The sequence below is a fragment of the Typopeltis vanoorti genome, chromosome 5 (assembly GCF_054136105.1).
Source record: "Typopeltis vanoorti isolate ZY-2024b chromosome 5, IOZ_Tvanoo_1.0, whole genome shotgun sequence".
Classification (NCBI taxonomy): Eukaryota; Metazoa; Arthropoda; class Arachnida; order Uropygi; family Thelyphonidae; genus Typopeltis; species Typopeltis vanoorti.
The window spans coordinates 92,228,027-92,254,093 of record NC_143553.1 but is presented as its reverse complement, the minus strand read 5'-3'; the positions used below and the strand labels follow the sequence as shown (position 1 = coordinate 92,254,093).

The 26,067-nt window shown below is 33.5% G+C and overlaps 1 protein-coding gene across 4 annotated transcripts in view; it reads left to right on the top strand.

The window, feature by feature from the left end:
* Positions 1-26,067, top strand: part of LOC150106650 (ELMO domain-containing protein 2) — a 284,336-nt gene that overhangs the window by 44,186 nt on the left and 214,083 nt on the right. For all 4 annotated transcript variants that reach the window (XM_090393249.1, XM_090393247.1, XM_090393248.1 and 1 more), the window contains exons 4-5: positions 15,804-15,933; positions 23,230-23,363. In XM_090393249.1, the coding sequence (XP_090249375.1) occupies positions 15,804-15,933; positions 23,230-23,363 (264 nt within the window). The remainder of the gene's footprint in view (positions 1-15,803; positions 15,934-23,229; positions 23,364-26,067) is intronic.

Below are 26,067 nucleotides of genomic sequence, written 5' to 3'. Positions count from 1 at the left end.
CCTTGAGTGTACATGTCAGGAATTTGATTATAATGATATTTTTTGTATGGAATGTGTGAGATGAAGCTAGGAGGCATTTTCCAGTATGGGTTGGTTTTCAGTATATGGAATAAATGAGTTTCTCTTTGAATGCTTGTAGGAACATATCTAGAAATGGCAGGGATTGGTTTTCCATCTCCAGAGGAAAGTTTCTACATGGATGTAGGTTATTCAAGTAGCTCATGAATTTTTCTAATTGATTTGTGGATCTTGGGCAGATGGTCTTATAGAATATCTCTATTTTCATTTTTTAAATTTCTATTTTAAATAACATTTACCCAGAAGTTCATGATTAATTTTGCTAGAAAAGAAGAAACTGGTCAGCCTAATGCTAAGAAAAGCTTTCAAGATAATGTTCATCCACCCATCCAGTGTAATAAAACCTGGGATTTATCTTTGATCAAGTCTGCTGTTCGTCAAAAATTCAAGCACGTTAACCTCAGATATGATTTTCATGATGCATTTAGGCTAAACGAATGCATCTTGAATATGATGTTACCATATGTATATTCCAATGAAGTATATTGCAGAGTATATGTAACTAGTTAAGATTCTGCAGCTAATAAATTTAAATTATTTTAAATCATTATTTTAATTATATATATATATATCTGCTAACGCCTTTTTATTCCTGTATAGGGAGTAGGCTAGGCTTTTAGCCCTATGTAATTTTTGGAGACTGAGTGGGCAGTTCAATCTCCACTGATACCCAATCAGAGATAGCTGGCCCAAGGCTATCACTAATTAAGCAGCATGCAGTGAAGAGAATGGCTCAACAAGTGCTGCCATCTCGTGGTCCCTAACACAATATATTTTAATGTCTGAAATAGTGTGGGTTCTATGGTTGATTTTCTTGAGTTTACGGGACGAAAAAATCGAGTTTCTGAGGAAAAAAACCTGCTTGCCCGTGCCAGAGATCAACTAACTCAGTAACCGGTTTCTCGATTGTAACCTTTTTAGTTTCTGAGCAGTGATTTGCACCACTTAAAATCCCAAATAAATATTGATAACAATTACTGTCAGTATGAATTGTTAACAGTGTAAATATTGATAAGAATTGAAGCAAATAATGCAGTTTTTAATGTTAATTAAAATTGAATGTTTTTTCTTATTAGCCTCTCCATACAAGTAGCCCAGTTGTGAAGTGACTTCACATTCAAACTTTGTTTGCTTACACTTGGATAACGGATTAAACCAAGAATGTAATTTCTTGGCATCTTTAATTGGTAGTATAACCAAGTGAAAAAATTTCAACATTATCTCTAATCCAGAGTAATTTAGTGATAAGGTGTGATACCTTTTGACTACTTGTATATGGAAATATGACTTCAGCATTACTTCAACCTTGGTGTCATTTCTGGATCTGGCTCCCACTGACTGATGAGACCTCAATAAAGGTTGAAACCAGTCTGGGTAGTGGCCTTTCCTATAATCCATAGTATTATATTATACATGTTCTTAAAGATACGTGTTGCATTATGGGATATTAAGGCAATTGGTGTTAAGTCATTAGCCTCTGTATTCAAATAGCCCAATCGTGAAGTGACTTCATGGGCAAACTTTGTTTGCATGCACTCAGATAAAGGATGAAACCAAGAATTTAATTTCTTGGCATCTTTAATTTAATTTTTTTTTTTAATTCAAAGAAAGGTTTGAAAAGAGCATGAGATTTTTGTTAATTAAAGATGTTTGAAAAAAGTTTAAGTTTTTTTTTTTTTTTTTTTTTTTTTACAAGTTGAAGAGTATGTTATTATTTTTGGTCTTCAAACAAACATAAATCCATGTAGAGTGTCATGAACTCCATCAGTTACTTCTTGCATCCATATTTATTTCTGAATACAAACGTAACTACTATGAAATGTGTTTGTGAAGTAAAGATGGGAGAGAAAAGTAAAAAAAAACTGTAGTCAAACTGCCATATGTATGTACCATGAAATTTATCACTCATGTAGGGTATCTTGTGGATGTTCACTCATATTATATTCTTCCTTTCATTTTCCTTATACCATTTTTTATTTTTATTTTAGACTTTTTCCATATATACAGAGTCCATCAAAAATATGTATACACACTTGAACAGATGTCATCTATGGACTTTTTTCGAAGTTGGATCGAATTACAGTAGGCAACGTGTAGTATGATGTTCTCTCAAAAAAAAAAGATATTGTTATTCACATGAATAATAGCATCAACAAGTGACCAATAAGACAGTCAAACAAAATGGCCAAGGCACAATTGTCATTCGAGGAACGCAAGACCATTTTAAAGTAGTATTTCAAATTTGAGAATGTTGTTGAAGTTCAATGACAATGGAGGAATGAGTTTGCAACACAATCTCCAACATGCCTGACAATTGTACGTATTCATGATAAGTTTGAGACCCATGGTACCGTGTGTGATGTGCACAAGGGAAGATCTGGGAGGTCTCACACAGCAACAAGTCTTGCTTCCTTGCAACAAGTCTAACTGTCCTACTGGTCACATGTTGAAGCTGGTATTTATGTGAGTAACAACATCTTTTGAGCGAACATCATACTACACATTGCTACTGTAATTTGATTCAACTTCGAAAAAAGTCCATAAATGACATCTATTGAAGTGTGTACATTGTTTTGATGGACTCTGTATATTTTTTCCTCATATATAATTATACATATAACAATTGACATGGACACTACCAGATTAGATAACCATTATATATATATTATATTCACTATAATATAATACAATATAAGATGAGTGAATGTTATATATATTCATATAATATTTGCATAATATAACATTCATCTTATTCTTTCTTTCATTTTCTTTTCCTTATGCCATTTCTTATTTTATTTTATATATTTTTCCATACATTTTTCCATCAAAAAAATGTATATGCACTTCAGCAAAAGAAAAACCTCTATAAAAATTGTAATACTAAATTGATACTGACATCAAGGGATGAATACAAGTTACCTTTAACTTCTACAATTACACGAGATGCTCAAAGTGGTTACATTTTTTGTCCAGACACTTATTATTACGGCGAACTACTGCTTGGGCAACGTTGGCCAAAGTGTCCAGTGGGATTGCTGCGCATGCTGTTTCAACTTTTTTCTGAAGGGCCACCAGGGTGGCTGGTTTTCTATGATACACTACATCCTTTAGAGTCCCCCCCCCCCCATAGGTAGAACTCCAAGGGTGTTAAATCAGGAGAACATGGGGGGGGCTCAAAATGGTCTTGCATTCCTCGAACGACAGTTGTGCCTTTGCCATTTTGTTTGATTGTCCTATCGGTCACATGTTGATGCTAATATTCATGTGAGTAATGACATCTTTTGAGAGAACATCATACTGCACGTTGCTAATTCGATCCAACTTTGAAAAAAGTCCATAATCCATGTTTAAGTGTGTATACATTTTTTTTTGACAGACTCTGTATATATGAATATATTCTGTCATGTTGTACTATCATTTTATATTTTGTAATGATATAAATTTTTCATGTACTACTGTCATATCCTGTACAGCCCTTGAGAGTACATGGCAGGAATTTGATGGTGTGTGCACGTATATATATACATACACACACATACATACATACATATTTTTTTTTTTGCTCCCCCATTTTTATTAATACATATGCACATAACAGCTGACATGGACACTACCAGATTAGATAACCAATTATATACAAGGGTTGTTTGAAAAGTTTCGTAAAAATATAAGTTACACATTTTTATGGAAAAATCACCTTTATTTCTCAACATAGTCTTCATTGAGTTATACACATTTGGTCCAGCGAGTTTCCAATTTTTTCATCCCATCTAAAAAGTAGGATTTGTCAAATTGTGCAAAATAGTCATTGACAGCCTTTATGACATCCTCGTTCGAAGAAAATTTTTTCCCACCAAGCAAAATTTTTAAGTTTGGGAACAAGAAGAAGTTACATGGGACTAAGTCCAGAGAATACAATGGATGTGGAACGAATTTGAACTTCTATTCGTGCAATTTTGCCATTGCGACCTCCAATGTGTGGGATGGTGCATTGTCTTGATGAAAGAGCACTTTTTTTTTTGTGCACCAATGCTGGCCATTTTTGCTTCAGTTCTTCTTTTAAAGGGTCCAACAATGATGCATAATAGACTCCTGTTATTGTCTTAACCTTTTCCAAATAGTCTATCGTGATAATTACTTCATCATCATCAAATTCCTGCCATGTACCCTCAAGGGATGTACAGGATATGATAGTACTACATGAAAAAAATTACATCATTATTAACTTCCTATCTACAATTTTCCTCCAAATCAGTCTATTACTTGTCAAGACTCCAACATTATCAGATCTTATATTTCTATCGTCTAAGGCACTTTGTACAGGATCAATCCACCTATATCTTGGTCTTCCTCTGGGTCGTTTTGCTGCCAACCTGGCAGAGAACACTTGTTTTGCTAATCTTTCTTTGCCCATTCTGTTTAAGTGACCATACCACCTGAGATTAGCTCTACTAATGCGTTCCTGGATACTGACAATGTCAAGTTCTTTCCTAATTACTTGGGAATCCCAAAAAACAGTAGCCATCACCTTCCCAGCTGACAAAATGGTCGTCGCTTTTTTCGGTGCTTTTTCACCTGGCATTGTCCACTGTTTTGACTGCCGCTTGGACTCAGGTGTGTAGTGTCGGTGAATCCAAGGTTCATCTACAGTCATGAATTGATGCAAAAAATCCTGCGAATTGCAATTAAACATCGCCAAACACTGGTGAAATGTCTTTTCGCATTCGTTTCTTATCGACAGTCAACAGTTGTGGTCCCATCACACACATAGTTTTTTCATGTGCAATTTTTCATACACCCATTCAGTTGAGATGCCTACAATCTCAACAATATCACGCACTTTCACTCGGCGGTCTTACATAACGGATTTTGTCAATCATTTCCTTTCTAGTGACCTCAATCGGGTGTTTGGAGCGTGCTTCATCTTCAAGGGACTTCAACCACGTTTAAACTCATTTATCCAAAAATAAATAGTCTTTAATGCTGGTGCAGAGTCCCCATGAATTGCATCTAACTCGGCTTTGATCTGTGTGGCCAGCCACTTCTTCAAATAAAAGTGTTTTATCACTGCACGAAGTCGTTTTTCTCCATTTTTATGAAAAATGCAAACACGGTCATTTTAAATGTTTGCCAAACGACTACGTGTTGCACGTGGCTAAAATTTTGCCAGGGACATTGAAAAGATGATATGTGCCGACACTGGTATGAATGAACAAATTGTGTCGCCATCTATTGGAAATTTACCAAACTCTTCAAACAACCCTCATATATATTATAATTAACTCATCATCCAGCCATTATAGCTATCTAATTCTTCCTACATAAATTCATTGCTTTTATAACCCACTGATGAAGGCAATTCCACATATTTTATACTCTAACAGTAAGAAATGAACTTAATATATTTATTCTCTCTCTAATAGATCAGCCAACTGCTATCTACATTGTATAGGCAACTCCTATCTACATTGTATAGGCCATGAACAAACCAACTTATTAACTTTAATTAAATCTCCTCCTTCCTTGTTTTAGATAAATTCATCAGATTACATGTAACTGATTCTTATAACTATCATGAAATAATCCCTCTACATACACTTAGCCTCTTCTCTGAATATACTCAAGAAATACAAATAAATAGAAAAAGCTTAATTGTGTTATAGTTGATAGCAATTTCTTCATACTGGTTCACAGAGGATTTGAATTAGATAGTGATCACCATTTAGTTTTGAGCAGGATACAATTTAATATCATATTGAAAAGAAAGTGTGTAAGAAAGGTTTAAAATGAATCAAAGTTAAGCAGCTTTCAGAGTGAACTATTGTGACTCAAATACACAAACATGATTGAAGAAAAAATGAAAGAATTTGAAAACAAGAAGAAAACATGTAAGAAAGTTTTAAAAAAGAATCAGTTGAGCAACTTTCAGAGGTAAATTGTTGACTCACTATTCAAATATCATTTGAGAAAAAGTGAAGGTCTTGAGACATTCGAATCTTGGAGACTCATTCACAAACAAAAACATTGATTCATCAAGGGAATCATGTGCAAGGTGAAAAATTTCAATTCCATAATGGACTCAACAAGTTAGAGGCACTCATGAAAAACAAAGCATATCAAAATTTCCTAGCTAGAAAGAATGCAGATGCTTTAACAGAATACAGAGATAAATGTAAGAAAAACCATGTATTGTGTCAAAGCTAAAAAATAAAAGTCAAGGTAAGATTTGTAAGAATATAGAAGATAAATATAAGGAAGGCAGCAAAACTGGAGACTTGAAAAAGTAGAAATTGAGCAAAGAGTATTGAAAAGGAATCGACATGAAAATTGAAGATAAAGATATTGTAGATGTGAGGACTAATTACTTTGAAATATTGTTAAATGAAACAAGAAGTGACAGGACAGTGGTAGAAAATTCAAGAGGAATGCAATCAGGACTACATGTTAGTGTACCCCTGATTGCATTCCTGATTTAAGGTAGAAAAAGAGAAAAAAATTAAGGTAGAAAAGTCAGATGAAGTATGTACTCAACCAGAAATCCTCAAATATGGAGATCTAAAAGTTTGTGCTGCACTACATAATTCAGTCGCAGTCAGAAGAGTGAATTCCAGATGATTGTAGTATGGCTTGCATAGTACCATCCATAAAAAGTGAAAATTGAATGTGAGAATTACGAAGGAATTTTCTTATGGAGTTTTCCACTAAGATTTATGCAGTGTTCCTGAAGGTTCATAGCTGTCTTTTTATTGCTGATTTTCACACCAAATTTTTTCCAGCAGTTATTCTATTTAGTAAGGCAAACATGCAGACTTGTATTAGATTTATTTAAGAGCATAACGTTATCTTCATAAAGTAAAGAGTCGAGTTGAATATCTTCAAATGATGTTAGACCTAATCTTAGAATTTTTCCTAGAATCTTCTCAAGTATAGATACTTGAGAAGATTCTAAAAAAAAATGTGGATTTGGGAAACTTCGAGAACAAGCTGGGTTCAGGTCAAATAGAGGTTGTCAGGATCAGATTTTCCAGAGAAAACTCAGAAATTGAAAATTGAGAAAACATGAAAATTTGATAAGGATCTCAATTTAAGTTATATTGATCTGGAAAAATGTTTTAAAAAAAAAATCCCGAAACACACTCCCAACTCAATATCACCAGTTCAAGATTGGTACTATCAACATAGGAAGCCTGAATGGCAAAGAAATGGAGCTGGCCGAGGAATTGGATAAGTACAGAACAACATAATAGGTGTGACTAAAACAGACAAACAAAAAAAAAAAAAAAAAAAAAAAAAGACAAAAACTGGTGAGATCTTTCCAAGCAGTAAATACAAAATATTATAATCAGGCAATAACAATCAGGGAAAAGAAGTAGTAACTATAGTATTCAGCACTAAATATGAGGCTAATCTTCTTGAATGGCAGGCAATATCAAGTAGAGTGATGAGGGCAAATATCAGAATGGGGAACTGGACTTATTTGTGCCTATGGTCTCACAGAAGGTTCTACTAAGGTAGAAGTGAAGGAATTTTTTAAGGCTTTAGAGAAAGCAAATGACACAATGAAAAATGAAAAGTTGGTCCTTGTTGGGGATCTAAATAGCAAAGTAGGAAATGATTGTCAGACATACAGAAATATTTTGGGAACATTTGGCAAAAAAAGAGCAACGCTAATAATAATGGCAAATACCTGTTGGATCTCTGCTCAGGACATGGTTCCAACAAAAATGTTCGAACATAAAAATGTGCATAAATTTGCATGTAGAGAAGAGACAAGGAATAAGAAAAGTCTCAATGACTATGTTATTGTTGATAGTCATGTTTTCTCACTGGTGCAGGACACTAGAATGTACAGAGGATTTGAAATAGGAAGTGATCACTATTTAGTTTTGAGCAGGATAAAATTGAATTTCATGTTGAAAAAAGTGTTTAAGAAAGTGTTAAAAATGAATCAAGGTTAAGCACCTTTCGGAGATGAACTGTAGACTTAAATACACAAACATTGAAAAAAAAAATGAACGAGTTTGAAAACAACAACCAAACCTTGGAGATTCAGTGGTAAATCCTGAAGAAAATTAATTGATTCAGCCAGAGAGGTATGTGGTGAGGTTGTCAGTGAGGATAAAAAAAACCAGAATCCATGGTAGACACAGGAGGTTGGAGGCAGTGAATGAAAAGAAGAACATGTATGGAAAGTTCCTGTCAAATAAGTCAGTTAGTGCTCTTAGAAAATACTGAGACAAATGTAAGAAAGCCAAACACTGTAAAACTAGCTAAACAAAAGTCATAGGAAGACTTTGGTAAGAACATAGAAAATAAATATCAAGAAATTGGCAAGATATTCTGGAGGTTGTTGAAGCTCAGAAATGGAGGAAGGAATGCTGTAAAAAGAATCAGAGATAGTAAAGGTGACATGAAAACTATAGAAAAGGATACCCTTGAAGTATGGAGTAATTACTTTGAAAATTTGCTAAATGAAATAATTAGTGACAACACAGTGGTATTAAAACACTCAACAGGGATGCAATCAGTAATATATATATATCCATACTTGAAGAGGAAAAGCCATCACAATCCTGAAATGTGAAAAGGCAGCTGGAGTAAATGATATTATATCAGAAATGCTCAAGCATGGAGGTATGATAGTCTTGCAGTGGCTGCACTGTTGTGTCTCTATCTACGATTATTCAGCTTTCTTTTATCCTTTCAAGTGAATCTCTATTTTTTTTTTCAAAACTTAACTATGCACGAGATAATACAAAATTCAAATATTTAAGCTTTTTCTCCCCTTAATGTCCCTAATATTTATATTATACTGCGCCTTTCAGGACATTTATTTCAAGATATATAATTCGAAAACAAGGAGCAAAATACAGAAATATGTCTGAGCGGGAAACTATTAAGCAGCCGTGACCCTTTATCTCGTAACTTAACACATTAATTTCCAGCGTGATTAGGTTCATACGTTTTTTTCAAGTGGTGCATTAGGCAGCAATTTCAGACAACTGTATTATTAATGAACAAAAATTTATTTAAGATCTCAAGCATAGTACAATTCAATTTCTAATATGTAAAACACAATTCAATACTAAGAAGAAAATTACAAAATTTACACAAGCAAAATACAAGTATTAGGGCAAAATTTCTATATGGGAATTTGCAATCATGCCGTCATAACGCACTTTATACATATAATTATACACATGTAATCCTGGAACAAATTAACACTTTACTTAACTTTATACTAGTCAGAATGCTCTATATTGCTATAATACCATGGACATTAATGTTTATATTCGGTTTACCTTATCTAACTTACAAAACAAGACAATATAGGTTAAACTATCCTTTCGCTATGCCCATATTTGCTTTTGACCTTTAAGACACTCTCATATGAAATACGATGCGCATACATAAATCTCTAATACATGAATGCTTATCAAATAATATAAACTAGTTTACTCTTATTCTATTCTGATTTGTACTAAAGTCCTAGTATACCTTCGACTGTCCAGTAATTAACAATGATTACAACTATATGCGATTTTAATTGATAAGATCTTACAGTACCTTTCTAGGACGAACCCTGTTTATCACGATCTATACCTTTCGTGCTTGAATAAAGGACATACACAGGATCTTCTATTCTATCACTATGGAACTCATCACGTGGGCATGGACTTCTGTATGGATTTCCCTTTCCTTCGATACGAGTACTGGATGATGAGATATGTAAACAATTTCTTTCTTCTTGTAACTATACGATGTTCCTCGTCTCTTGCAATAGGAATATGGGATCGGATTCCCGCACACTTTGTTTCCTTGTTGAGTCGGACGGAGATAACACCTACGCCGTCACTCAGGAAAACCCGTGTTACTTATACGAAAATTTCATGAAGAAATTCTGAGAAAAAAAGCCTTGTGTGTGTGTGTGGGGGGTTTCTTAACCCTTCTATCTGCATGGCCCCTTTCGGCACCTTCTTCAATTTCTCCCCCCCCCCCCCCCCCCCACTGGAGTCGATCTCATTCACCAAATTAAAGTGGCTTTTTTCTGCCCAAAACATGCTACAGTTCGCTTGCATGTGACTCTCACATGACGACATCTCACTTTGGGAATTGACCTTGAGCAATCATCATTTGTTTTAAGCTAGCCTCTATACTAAATATTAATCCCCTTATTAGAATTTACTTGAATATTTTAATCTCCTTTTTTCAAGTGTTAAACTAGCCTCTCTCATGCAAATTCTTATCACTAATCTTCTTTGTCTTACTTAACCTGTTTTTTCCATATCCTTTTTTGTAATAAGATTCCCTTTTATATTATTTAGTTAAACAATTTCTGCTATAATTATTTTACTTGAATGCAAGCATATTTTCTGTCTTTAAATATTTTGTATTAGCTACTTACATAGGATTTTATATTTTTTATTTTCATGTTACACCATGATAGAAATTTTTACATTCTTGGTTATCAGGGTGTAACAGCACTGCATAGTTCAGAAGGCCTGCACAGAGGGACGAATTCCAGATGATTGGAGTAGAGGTCTCATAGTACCCATATACAAAAAGAGAAATAAAACAATGTGCAAATTACAGAGGTATTTCCCTACTGAGTTTCCTGGTAAGATTTATACAAGTATAAAGAAAAGGAAGAAAACTCTAAGAACAAGCTAGATTAAGGCCAAATAGAGGCTGTCAGGATCAGATTTTCACTTTGACAAATAGCTGAGAAATCCTGGGAATATAATAAATATCTGTATTGAAGTTTTGTAGACTTGCAAAAGGCATATGACAAGGTGCCAAGAGAAAAGCTATTCTAAACACTACAGTTATATGGTGTCAGTATCAGGCATTATATCAAGCAATACTTAGTCTTTATTGAGTTGTAAGCCAACCGTTAGAATTGAAGGCAGTACATGAAGATTGTGTGATATAAAATCTGTTGTCAGACAAGGATGTACATTATTCCCTCAGTTATTCATTATCTATATGGATCACATAATGAAGGAAAGCAGTATTAAACCTGATATCAAAATTGGACATGTTAATCTCTGCTATTTACTTTATGCAGATGATGTTATACTTAAATAAATCTAGTACAAGTCTGCAGGAGTCCCTGACTAAATCGAATAACTGTTGTAATAAATATGGTATGAAAATTAGCAATAAAAAGACAAAGACAATGAAAATAGGCAGAAACATTGAAAATATCAACTGCATCATGAGTGGAGAACCTATAGAACAAGTAAAACATTTCAGAAAACATTTCATGGGCACAATTTTTAGTGAAGAGGATAAATTAAATATGGAAATAGACAACAGAATCAACATAGCTGGTATGGTAGGAAGTCAACTCAATAAATTTATATGGAATAAAAGAGAAATTAGTCAAAACAAATTAGCTGTATGCAAGACAGTGTTCAAACCATTTTTAACTTATAGATCTGAGAGCTGCATTAGAAATAAAACACTTGACCTACGACTAGAGACCATAAATATGAGAGCCCTGAGAAATATTAGGGCATGAATAGATGGCATCAATGGCAATATCATATTAAAAATGAGGATATTAGGAAAGAACTTGAAATTGTTAGCATCCAAGAATGTGTTAGCAGAGCTAATCTCAAGTGGTATGTTCACTTAAATAGAACAGGAGAGGAAAGATTAACAAAACAAGTGGTCTCTACCAGGTTGGCAGGAAAAAGATCCAGAGAAAACCAAGATATAGGTGGCTTGATACAGTAAAAAGTGCCTTAGAACAGTGCTTCCCAAACTTCTGGATGTCAGGGGCCCCCCTCTTTGCAAAAATGAAAATATTTCACGGCCCCCCCTCGAAAAAAAATCCTAATAGAGAGAGATATTATTATAATATTTATTGTATTTATATTCAATACAAAACATACACAGCGAATATTGCAAAAATCAAATGCATATATTACATTTTTTACCTCTTATCGTTTGGTTCTGAAGACGATGCGGGCTGTTCTGGTAAAATATGAAATACTTTCCTTTTTTTTTTTTTTTTGAGTCTGTTTCTGCTTCTTCTGATTGTTCACAGGAATTTGTTTTTATTTTTTATCAGCCACTTATCCATCTGAGGGTTAAATTTTTTAACATAGAATAGATCAAATAATATCACCACTTACCGATACTGGCACACCACAGACTGATTACATGAAATTAGTGAATATTACCTGAATAAGGGAATCCCCGGACCAGGAACATTTTTCTCTTTTGTGACTTTTCTCCCTTTACGGTAATTAAGCCTAATGCGAAACAGACAGCAAAGGCAGGTGATTGGTGCAGTATTAATAAAAGATCGCGCAACCAAAAGATAAAAGCATACCTGACAATTGAGTTGAAATGCTAACTCTCTTCAACCGAATTCCATATGTGAAACTGCCATAACATTCATTATATATATATATATATATATATATTACTTAGTTTTAACACTTTTACGAATATTAACACGTTCGGTTGAATTTTATTGCTGCCTTGGGAAATCAAACTCACACACATCTAATTAATAACAATAGTTTTTAGTTAGATACTGTGTTTGCCCATGCAACACATGCTTTTGTTTCAGTCTATACAGCATAGTTTCTGAATGAGGGGACATGTGATTCATTAATTAGTGTTTTTATCCCAGTTGTCTCTAATTGCACTATTTGTTGAGAAATATATTACACAGACTCCTCATACCTTACTCACTGGCATAATAAAAGTACTTGTTTTTATTGCCTCTGCAGTATAGTGGCTGTTAGGGAGGTCATGTTGTTTACCATTGCAAGCGAGTTACTATCTCCCCACATAAACTTGTTTAAGCTTTTTTTCATGTGTGAAGTATATGCGAAACTTTTATTGGTGACAGAAAACTAGCTCAGATGACAGTGATAATAGAAAACGAGTTTTCTATTATCACTGATTACGAACATGATTTGGAGCTTCCCTGGAGAGCATTCGAAGTAAATACAATTAACCACTGCTTTGAAATGAAACATATGAATAAGCAATATTTACTAATATTCATTAAGCGCTGAAATACGCAGGAAGCAAAGTTTGTGAACCAACACCAATGTGTGAATTTTTCCATTAAAATAAAAAGTCTTAAAACATTTTAAATTTGTTTTCATTATTTCACAGCCACCCCCTCAACAAAACCTGCGGCCCACAGTTTGGGAAGCGCTGCCTTAGAAGACAAAAATATAAAATCTGATAATGTTGGAATCTTGACAGATAACAGATTAAACCAGAATAAAATTGTGAATCAGAAGTTAGTAATGATGTGAGTTCTTCATATAGTACTATCATAATATCCTGCACACCTCTTGATGTACATGTCAGGAATTGGATGATGATGATGAGCAGAAAAAGGCACATGAAAAGGTGGAGAAGAGCTGCTCAGTTTACTATAATTATACAGTGTATGACATTATTTTATTAAGCAATACTATGTTGATTTGTAATTCAGCATTCAGAACTGAAGGAAATACAGGAAGATGATTTGAATCAAGTGTGAGAAAAGGGTGCACATTATCTTCACTGTTATTCATCACCTATATGGATTCACGTCATGAAGGAAAGTAACATTAGGTCTGACATGCTCAACTAATAGAATCAACCATTCCAGATTCTCCAGATTTTCCTCAGTTTCTGTTATGAGAGTTGTATTATATGCATATTTTATTTTTCTGCCATCAATCTTATCAATTTTCTTGCTGGGTCTTTGTCTAAGTCATTATTCTGACCACTTTTAACTTAGAGAGCTGAGTTAGAAATAAAACACTTGATCAAAGACCGATCAGCTATAAGAGTTCTGAGAAAAATTTACGGAGTGAATAGATGACATTAACTACAGAATCATATTGGAAGTGAATACTTTCTTTCATATTTGCATGATGCTCAACATTTTTTGTGTAGAATTATGGATACGCTTATGCTCTACCATGTTGATGATGATGACGATAGACTTCCAGGCAGTCAGGAACTCATTGAGGGGAGGCTACATGCTACACACACACACCATCTATCATACACAACTATCATACACTTGAATTCACTCACACTGTTTGCACACACATGTCCATTGTCAGTCCATTCCAATCACTCACCACTCAATGAGAGAAAAATCTAGTTCTCATCCCCTTAGACCACATTACTTAAAGTAAGTAAAAGAACACTCCATGTTTTGACCTATTTTACAGCCATCAGAAATACATATAGAGATGAGCTACATCAAGATATGCTGTGGTATGCTAAAGCATTACTTCTCTGGTAAACTACTGACCTTAGCCTGACCTCTGGCAATTAAAAAGAGAAAATAATTAAATACTTTAATAAGTGGAACTACATTAATTGCCACTGATTAAGGTGTAATTCTTTATAGTCCTATTGTTTTTAAGTTCTGTTTATTTCCATTGACCACTGACTACATACTGCTGTATATTTATTTTTCCTAGTTTTTTTTGTGTTAGTAGATTTTTTGAGTTTTGCAGTCCTGTTCTTCTGTTAACCTTTTCCTATATGCAGTATAGAAAAAGGACGAAAGCCTTTTTCTATAATTTAAGCCATCATTCTTGGTGAGATTAGGATTGATGGATTAGCATCCTTGCAGGCTTCTTTGAATTTACTTTCCTACCAACTTTTGGAAAGATGTCATGATTGGGTTCTTTTCTAGTTAATTCTATACCATGTTTAGTGCATGATCAGAAAATTAATCAGATCAGTAAGGAATGTGGTGTGTTATGTTCTTCTTTTCTTATTAGGATTGTGCAGTCAGTCTTCGACTTACAGCCACTCATATTTATGATGGCCATCCCATTAATATGTTCACTGAATACCATCTCATGCCTTCAATCCATGGACCAGACTGTTATTGCTGTCTTCAAGGCATATTATTTAAGTATAAGACATACAAGAGATTGGTGACAACAGAAATGTAAAAACATTTGTTGGAAATTGTGGAAAAAGACTTCATGAAGGCCTTATATAGCTAGAAGTACAGAAAGTTACAGAAGAAGGAGGGAGGAACAGAATAAGAAAAGGAAGTCCCATCAAAAAAAAAAGTTTGTAGTAAAAAAATCGAGAGAGGCACAGAGGCTTTTGTTAATAATGCAGTTCAGTTGTTTGAGGAAAAATGAAGAAATTTAGTCAAGTATAACAATAATGCAAGCTACAGTTGCGTGCAACGGAGAAACTTATTCAAGAATAGAAAAGGAAATATGTACATTATGCCAGCTTAGTATGTGCTGACTAAATTGGACATAATGTACACATTTTTCAAGAATTTCGGTCTTGCTCTCACACCATGTTTTGAAGATGAGCCTAAACTTTCCATGTCATGACCTGGTGAACACTTCAGTGCAACTGAATTTGAAGAATTTATTTTTTTGATTATTTTGCTTCTCTTTCTTCTTCTGATGAATTGTTCATTTAATAAGTTAATTGTTAACAATTAACTTAAGGTATAATTCATTAATTGTTAATTAAAAACAAATTCTTCAAATTAATTTATTAATTAAATATTAAATAATTGTTCAATTGAAGAATTTCTCTTACTCCATGTGCTTCTATCTGATTTTGTTGGTAAGTGCACATAATCATTATACATTCGTGTTACATTATTTATTACAGTGTAGTATTGCATAGAAAAATTGCTTACTTGTCAACAATTAAATTAATTATGGTAACACACACACACACATATATTTTTGTTTGTTTGTTAGATTTTTGAAATCCTTTCGCACATGCTTATTGCAAATTTATGGATATAAACAGTTGATTCATGAGGTTGAGAATCTAAGAAAGACCCCATATTCTTCAAATAATTCAGAACATGAAGCTGCCTTACTAAAAGTAAGTAATTTTGCTTTTCACAAATGGTAATATTTTTCAAAAACATTAAATAAAATCGACAGTTTACTCACCTTTAATATACAAACAATAAAAATTGGTTTTGCAAAAATGGTCACACAGCAGATTATTTTACTAATGATGATGATTTTAACTAGTTTCCAGAAATATAATTTCTTTAATGTTATTAAGTGTGTTGATATATCACTAGCTTTAAATTAATTCCTTCTTTCTTCTTGTTATCATAACTTTTCCACCAGTCAGAGTTATAATTCTGTGAGAGCTGAAGCTACCGTAAGAAGTAGCCCATAGCTCTTGGGCTAAAGATGAAATTAGTCTCCCAAATTTTGGGTAAATTAATGCAACCATTATTGACATTGAGTTTATTAGTTGGTAATTCTTAGTTTTGTGCACTGGACCTGGAATTCTGTATACATCCAGATGTTTTTAGAAGGAATTACTGTCTTTTGGAGATTGAAGTAGGTTACAGAGGATTTGGATGGACTTGCAGACAACTCTGGTATTATCACTAAGTATGGCAATGATTTTGATGGAGAGATTTCCAGTGTTATATGATAGAAACAGTGTCTAATAAATGTGAGGATTTTGGTAGTTAGGAGGAAATGTTGAAATTCTAGGAGGAGAATCAGAAAATATTATCTTCTGGACAGTGTTTCTTGAACACTGATTAAGGATGAACTAGCAGAGCAGAAACTGGAGTTATCTTTTTTTATTTTAAATGTCTTAATAAAAGGTAGTTTACTCTCTCTCTAATTCAAATGTAAACTGAATTTTTGAATGGAAGAAGTTAAGAGAATTTAGAGAGTTATTTAAATGATAAATCATGTCTCCAAATTATGAATATGTCAATATATGTTCGCCAAATGGTAAATTTTTTCCAGGGTTTTTCAAAAATAGATCTGTAGAAGGGGGGGGGGATAAAGGGCTCTCCATGGACCATGTCAGAAAGTTGTTTATAAAGATAATTATTCCCTTTTAAGGAATTGTACTGAAAACAGCACTTGAATAGTCTTGTGACATCTGGGAAAAAATTTCTGAAGTCATCCCAAAACTACCATTCTAGATGAAAGGTGCCACTTGTTACTGAGCCCCTTGTTTTAGATTGTTAACTCAAATGATTTTAGGTTTTAAATTTAATTTAATTTATCATCATGCATATCAAGGATTTAGGCCTAGCATGGCCTGTTCCGGCCTTAGAAGTCATCGTTGAATCGTTTAAGAGGACGTCCTGGTTTTCTTTTTCCTAATGGCTTGTACTTTAAGCTTGTTTTGGTAATCTTTCTGTTTTCATTCTTTGAATGTGTTCCATCCATTTATGTTTATATTTTTTAATATTTTCTATTACTGGTTCTTGGTTTAATTCTTTCATAATTTCTTCGTTTCTTTTGTGATCAAATAGGGTATGCTTTGCAGTTTTTCTCATAAACTTCATTTCTGCTGTTATTAATCTTTGTTTGTCTTTTTGTTTTATTGTCCAGATTTCGCTTCCATACATTAAGACTGGTAGGGCTAATGTATTGTATACTTTTAGTTTTTGTTTTTGAACTAGGTTTGGTTTAAATATAGTTTATTACACCTGTTATTTTTAAATATTTTGTAATTTTTACGTTTATGTCTTTTTCATTTTCATATGTGATCATACATCCTAGGTAGTTAAATGAATTCACCTATTCTAGAATCTTGTTATCTATTACTATTTTAGTTCTTGCTGGATCTTGTCCTTTAAAGGCCATAGTTTTTGATTTTTCTGTTGATATAATCATACCATAATCTTTGGCTATCTCATTTAGATCTAAAATAGCTTTCTGTAACTTATCTTCAGAATTTGTAATTATTATTTGGTCATCGGCAAAAAGGAGAGTGTTTAAGTTCACTGTAGGAGAGAGTTTAATTCCTTGATGTAAATTTTTATTCCATTTTATTATTATTTCATTTAAGTAGATATTAAAAAGAGTTGCTGAGAGGGGACATCTCTGTCGGACCCCTTGGTTTATCTCTCTCATATATGATAGCTTGTGATTTAATCTTATTTGTATTTGATTATTTTCATATATACTTGTGATAGCTTTTAGGATATTATTTGGTATTTGTCTTTCTTTTAATATGTTAATTAATTATTAAATAATTTAATTTATAATCCTTACTTGTCTATCACCCTAAAGATATCACTGGTTCTAAGTGGGAAAACCTAGTCAGTGCATATTGTATTGTTGTTACAGCTAATAAACCTTAGGTTTCATTACTTAAATTTTAGTTGAAAATTTCCGTTATTAATGCAACTGTTGAAATCAGAAGAATAATTTATTCTATTGCCAACTGCCAAACTTCTTTCTCATCTTTCCAAGTTATAATTCTGTATTAATGATCAAATTCTGCATACTCCATCACTGGGTAAGAAATAAGCTAATTACTGGTGATGTCTGCTGTGTACCTGTTTTAGGTTGTTGTTTTGCAATTACTTAGTTAATATGACTAAGCTCTCTCTTTTTTGCTAAATATAAAATGATGCATTCATATTTTGTTCTCTCATTAGTCATATTTTGTTACAACAAAATCAGTGATAATCAATGAAACAGGCAGTTGTAATTACCAGCATTCCCCAATCAATGTGATAAGTAAAGTAAACATACAAAAAAACTGTTTGACTCAGCATTACATAAATAAAGCTCACGATTAAACAGAAACTCTTCTATACTGAGGTTTCATAGTTGTAGTAATTCATGGTGAAAATTTCTGGAATAAACTATATAGTCAAAGGAATGAAATAACTAAATAAAGTATTTACAATCTGATGTTTCACTATCTCAAGCTAGCATTTTTAAGATACACATTCAGTGGAGTCTAGAATAACAATGGCTTCCAGAACAAGGACAGCCATATTGCATGGAAGGTGACATTGGTGCTCTCTACAGTTATATTTCATGGTTATTACTGATGAGTGGATAGTGTGCCAAAATTTATGCAGAATTTAGGAGTGGGGTTGATTATGGATGGATCAGGATATGATACTCTATAGAGGCTAACGTGGTTTTGTTAAAGGTAGATCCTGCCTTAGCAATCTATTAACTTTTCATAATAGAATGACATCTGTGTTCGACAAAGGAACTGGCCACACAGTGGTACTTCTGGATTTTGCTAAGACTTTTGACAGGATACCTCATGGAACACTGTTACGCAAATTGGAGCAGATGGGAATGGATACTAAATTGGTGATATGGATAGGAGAATGGCTCAGGGAGTGATACCAGAAGATGGTGTATCGAGGAGCCGAGTCCAGGCAGGTGACCAGTGGTGTGCCTCAGGGCTCTGTGCTTGGGCCATTATTGTTTAATTTGTATATAAATGATATAGGAAATGGCTTAAAGGGAGATATTCAGTTGTTTGCTGATGATGCAAAGTTGAGTAGCACAATAAAAAATCAAGCTGATGTTGAAAGTTTGCAGGATGATTTAAATAAGCTGATAGAATGGGCAAAAGGTAATGGATGTCAGTTCAATGTGGAAAAGTGTTAAGTCATGCAATTTTGGATTAAAAGATTACCAGCTGTGTACTACGTTGATGGAACAGTACTCCAAGCTATTGATGAGGCTAGGGACTTAGGGGTGTTGGTAGATAGGGAGATGAAGTTCAGGGGACATATTGCAAAGGTGTCCAAGATTGCATATAGAATTACTTGGTTGTTGAGGAACACACTGACATCCAGAGATAAAGAGGTTATTAATCCCCTTTATAAAGCGTTGATACTTCCACATTTGGATTACTGTGCTCAGGTCTGGTCACCTGTATTCCTTGGAGATGAGGAGGCTGTGGAGAGGGTTCAGAGAAGAATGATGTAAAAAATGCTCCCTACATTGATAGATTGAGAGCTTGTGGATTGCAGAAGTTGGTTGATAGGTGGAGAAGAGGGGGGATATGATAGAAACATTTAAATTACTGAAAGGTTTTTATAGGATTGATGCAGGGAAAATGTTTCAGATGTGTGATAGTGATGGAAGAACAAGAGGTCATCCCTGGAAATTAAAGAAGAGTGTGGTTAACAAGGGTGTGAGAACAAGGTTTTTTGCCTGGAGGCTGGTGAATGAGTGGAATTCATTGCCTGACTTAGTTGTGAGCTCTTCATCTGTAAATGAATTCAAGAAGAGATATGACAGATATTGTTTTGCTAGTTTGGGTCTCCCGCGATGAGTCTACTGACTCCATAGAGATACCCGTAATAATAATAATTACGCCATAATTTCTATTAGAGTTCAGAAGGTTTGTAGCATGTGAGCCACTTTTAGGAATGGTTGTGTGATTTTTTATTTTATTTATTTATTTTTTTAATGTAGCTTCCACCCACAAAAGGTTATTTGTAAACCTATAGTACATTTTGTATTCTGGGTGGGTTAGGATTTTTTTTTTCCCTATTTTTATCAATTTTATATATTTTTTGTATGTTTCATTTATTTTTTACATGGTCCTTAAAGTCCATTCTAGATCCCTAGATCCTTTTTCCTTCCCAGGTGTCTACAGTATCCTTTGTCAATGTGGGATCCAGTATTTTAGACAAATAGGACAGACCACCATTACTAGGGGGGGGGCTGTAAATAATATATTCAGTGGGTGTATAACAGGGTGTATGGGTACCGCACGAACTGTCAGAAAACAATAAAGCACAGAGACGGGTGATTTGCAATTCATTGTTGACCAGACAACAAAATGACCCTTTTTTGGAACGAGTCGTAACTGTTAACGAAAAATGGGTGCTGTATAAGAATAATAAATGCAAAAAACAGTGGCTTTCTTCAAATCAAACTCCAATTCCAACACCTAAAGATGGACTTCATCCATCTTTAGGTGTTGGAAAAGGTTCTGTTGTGCGTTTGGTGGGATATTCATGGAATTATTCATTACGAACTCATGGAACAAGGTAAGACTATCACAGCAGCCATCTACTGTGAACAATTAGAGTGACTACATCAAGCATTGTTAATCAAACGTCCTGCGCTTGTCAATCGAAAAGGGGTAATTTTGCAGCAAGATAATGCAAAACCACATTCTGCAAGAATGACTCAAGAAAAAATTAGGCAGTTAGGATGGGAACTTCTACCACATCCTCCATATTCGCTGGATATTGCCCCTAGCGACTATCACTTATTCAGGTCCTTCGAACACAGCATAAGAAATAAAACCTTCCGTTTGCAAGATGATGTCCAAAAGAGTTTGATATCATTTTTTGCCTCCAAAGAAAAAATTTTTTTTCAAAAATGGAATTCTAAACTTAGTAGATCATTGGAATAAGGTTATAATTAATGATGGGCAATTATAGAATTGAATAATGTTAATTTGTTCTTTAATAAAATTTATATTAAAAATGTACAAAAAATTGATTACTTTCCGGGGTCCCCCTTATATTTGCATATCCAGTCTATTTTCCTCTCTTTCCACCCCCTTGGGGTGGAAAGAGAGGAAAATAGTCAATCACATATTGGTATTTCACACCAGTACTTGTCAGCATTGTCAAGCACTATGTTTTTGTTAGAAGTAAATAAATTCTTACAACCTCACTAAAAAGTTATACTTACCTTTTTTTCACTTTATTTTTGCATCTTGTTTAATATCAGTTGGTTGCTATTAATAAAAGAATTAAAATTAAGAATAGAAATCTATCCTTATTTCAGCTGAAATTCTGCTATGTTTAAACAGTGATAGACATTAATATATTACCACATAGTTGAATTCAAATTTGTTGCTAAATTTTCATTATTAATTTAGACAGTGTTAACTAAACAAATAAAGCATACTACATAATTGCAAATAATAGCACAGTAGGTTTCTTTAAACATCTGTATATTAAAATGGATTTTTTTATTATTGTAATTATAATAAAAGCATTTTATTGTAATAATAACTCAATACTTCAACTGCAAAATCAAATAATTTTACTTCTTAATATCACTGAACAGAAAAGCTCAATTAAAAAAAAAAATCATGATTGCATAAATTGTTAAATTTTAATTGAACACACATTGAACAAATGTATAGCCAACAGTTTTCCTGACAGTGGCAATTTTTACAATATAGATCACATTCTCATTATGGGGTTTAATGGAATAAATACAGCACATATAAATGATGAAACAACATGTTGAATAATTCCTATATTTCATCTCACTCACTGAGACATCATCAGGGAAACAATATCAAAATTGCACGAACACTAAGTGATTAGACTGAAAGCCTAAAGTCGTATTGATGGACACCCTCTGTGGACACTGTTGGCTAACCTTAGCTGTGTTGGGCAAGAGGCCTAAGAATTTGAATTTCCCAAATTGTGGAAGTTTAATACAACCATATTTATTAAGATTAGGTCAGTTTTTTAAATTGTACTGCTGATTCTTGAAAAAGTCAAATTTGTATTTTTTGTGGTGAAGCATAGTGGTCCTCATAGGACTTTTGGTTTTCAGTCTCTAATTTTTTCCACTTAGTGTTTCTGCAAATTTGTTTTTGCAATTTTAATATTGTTTCCATGACAATGTCTCAGTGACAGATGAAATATAGGAATGATTAAACATGTTGTTTAATTATATATGCTGCATTTATTCCATTAAACTCCATAATGGGTTCAAACCAGCACATAAGTCTAAATAGTTGATAGATCACATTCTATTTTGATGAAGCTTATAACCACTGGCCTCTTCCCTTTCTAGGCACTTTGCTGTTGATGAAGTAGTCAGTTTGGAATGTCATACTTTGTTTTCTTCAGTGGCAACTCCAAAGATGAATGAAGTATATAAAATGCCACTTGCTGAAAATAAATTTCAAAGAAAGTAACAAAAATAAAGTTGGTTTTCTGCACAGTCAATCATCATAAACATTAAACATTTTGCTTCCTTTCTGCTAAAGCTGTTGGGATAAATAGCCAAAACTAAAGATAAATACAAATTCCTGTGTTCAGGATTTTAAAGTTGTCTATCAGTAAATGTAGTTTAGAGAATTTTTGAACTCAAAAATTCTGTTGTTTGCTATAGTGATTTTTCAAATACCATTCTGTTAAAAAGCTTTAGTTGAGACATTAGTATATTCACTAGCTGTTAGGAATTGCTGAAATTACTTTGTGATGGTGGCAGTTGGATTATAATCAAAATTTCTGTATATTAGTTTCAGTGTGATTTTCACATAAATAACAGTCCTTATTAAGTATTTATAATCCTTCAAAAAAATAAGAATTTTTGAGACAAAATGCATTCTTTAATTCTAAATAAATTGATATCTCAGTTGTCTGTGTTTTCATTATAGTTATGGCTGATATTGAAACCAGGTAGTCCATTAAATGGACGTATTTCCAAACAGTGGAGTGATATTGGTTTCCAAGGTGATGATCCTAAGACAGATTTCAGAGGAATGGGTATACTAGGGCTAGAAAATTTACTGTAAGTTTTACTCAGATACAGTGTGTGTGTATATATATTTAATTCATTCTCTTATAATGGGTGTTTCTTAAAGTAGAATGTTGAACATTTAAGTTGCGCTTTCCACGTCGATTGTTTTATGTTCAGTAAAGAATGCTTGAAAAATGGATTTAAACTTAGTACCATTTAAAAGTTGTGGTTGGGTTTTTTTCAACTTCTCACACATCAAATATGCAGCCTGTTTGTGTATGTGTGTATACACAGTCGAATTTTTTTGTGATGAGCACAAAAATAATGAGATCATAGCTGTAACGAGCAAAAAGCCATAACGATTTTAATTTATGCATATTCCCATATTTTTGCTCACTTTTATAATGAGTACTACATAGATAGACTGTACAAATTATATATTGGGTTTTATCCTTTATCCAAGTATAAGCAAACAAAGTTTGCACCTGAAGTACTTTCAGGACTGGGGGGACAACTCTTATTAAAGGTGGTATAAGTTCTCATCACTTTCCTTAGTATTTCCCATAATGCAAAGCACATCTCCTTGCAGATTTGTATAATACTATGCATTAAGGGAAGGGGCACTACCCAGACCTGTTTCGACCTTTATTGAGGTCTCATCAGTGGCAGCCAGACCCAGAGGTGGTGATACTAAGGTGGAAGTAATGGAGATGTCATGTTTACTTATATGAGTTGCCAAAGGGTGTCACACCCTATTATTAAAATTCTCTGGATTAGAGATAAGTTTATGGAAGTTTTTTTCCCCCACTTGGCTATGCTACTAATTATATATTGGGTTTTCCTTAATGCATAGCATTATACATGTCCACAAGGAGATGTGCTTTGCATTATGGGAGATACTAAGGAAAGTAATGAGAACTTATACCACCTTTACCATGAGATGCCCCCGTCCTGAAAGTACTTAAAGTGCAAAATTTGTTTGCTTAGACTTGGATAAAGGATAAAAACCCAATATATAATTAGTAGCATAGCCAAGCGGGAGAAAAAAAAACAACTTCCATAAACTTATCTCTAATCCAGAGAATTTTAATAATAGGGTGTGACACCCTTCGGCAACTCGGATAGATAAATGACTTTTACATTACTTCCACCTTAGTATCACCACCTCTGATTCTGGCTCCCACTGATGAGACCTCAATAACGGTCGAAACCAGTCTGGATAGTGGCCCTTCCCTTAATGCATAGCATTATGCATGTCTGCAAGGAGATGTGGTTTGCATTATGGAAGATGGTAAGGAAAGTGATGAGAACTTTTACCATGAGTTGCCCCAGTCCTGAATGTACTTCAGGTGCAAACTTTGTTTGATTTTATCCTTGGATAAAGGATAAAACCCAATACAGTCATACTACAACTTACGCAAATCAGGAGTTACGCTTCACGCCTCGTCACTAATCGTATCTTTCAGGCGCCAGCCATATTCGCCAGTGTTGCACATGCTGTGAACAAGCACTGATGTGTTTTACATGGTCTCCATTCTTCCACGATTTTTATAGTCTACAAACCTTGTGATTGTTTAATGCAGGGTTTCTCAAACTTTTTCGACGACGGAACACTTCACAAATCCTGAAATGTTTATGGAACACCTTGCTCATTTTGTAATGTATTAATTAATAATTAATTGGTAATTTAGCTTATTATATTGTTAATTAATAATTAATTAATTATAAATGATTGGCAATTAATTAATACTTAATAATTAATTAAATATCAATTAAACCATTATTAAATTAATTTGTGCTGATTTTCATTGACGTATCCCATTCTGATCACCAAAAATTTATAATATTATAAGTACTTACGAGTGAATGCAGGCTTTTTCTCCTGTGTGCTGGTTTTGTAGGTTAGGTAAATATAAATAAAATAAATAAGTAAATCTAAGTGTTAAGAAAAAACAATAATTTATTGTCAAATGTTAATTAGTAAAAACAAAACACAAAAAAATAGTAAAACGTATATTGCAAATTAAGTTCTTAATGACTCCGATGTTTTTGGGTCTTTGAATTACAAATTCGCTTGATATCAGGCACAATATTAGAAAGTTGAATTCTCATATTTGGTGTAGCATCGGATCTGTTCCTGGACTGATTTGGTTGCAGCATAATATGAAAATCCTGCCTCGCATAAATATGTCATTGTAAAAGGAAGTAAAACAAGAATAGCTAGTTTGGACACGCTTGTCCAGAAATCCTTTATTGGCAGTTCCTTGTATTTTTGTTTTAAATCAGTCACTAATGAAGTCAATTAGATTTTCATAGTCATTTGCGCTGAAGCCTGCTGGCTTAGCTGTCACTGTAAATGGATTCAAAATCCAGGAATGTCCTCACTGGATTTTGGAAAATATTGCAAAAGGGTTGATTGCAAGTCATGCAAGTGTTCTAAAATTACGTTATACTTCTTCATTTACTTTGGAATTTATTTCAGTCAAAAATTCATGCAAGGTGGGAAAACAATCAAAATTATTCTGTTCAACTGTAGAAATCTAGAATTGCAACTTCCTATAAAAAGATGCAATTTTATCTCTTGTATTAAAAATTGTAATATTCTTTCCTTGTAATGATAAGTTAATTTCATTGCACTTTGTAAAAATATCTGCCAGATACGCAAGACTCATCAACCATGAAGAATTTCTTAATAATTTAATAAAATTTTGTCCTAAATTATGTGACATAAAGAAGACCATTAACTCACTACGAA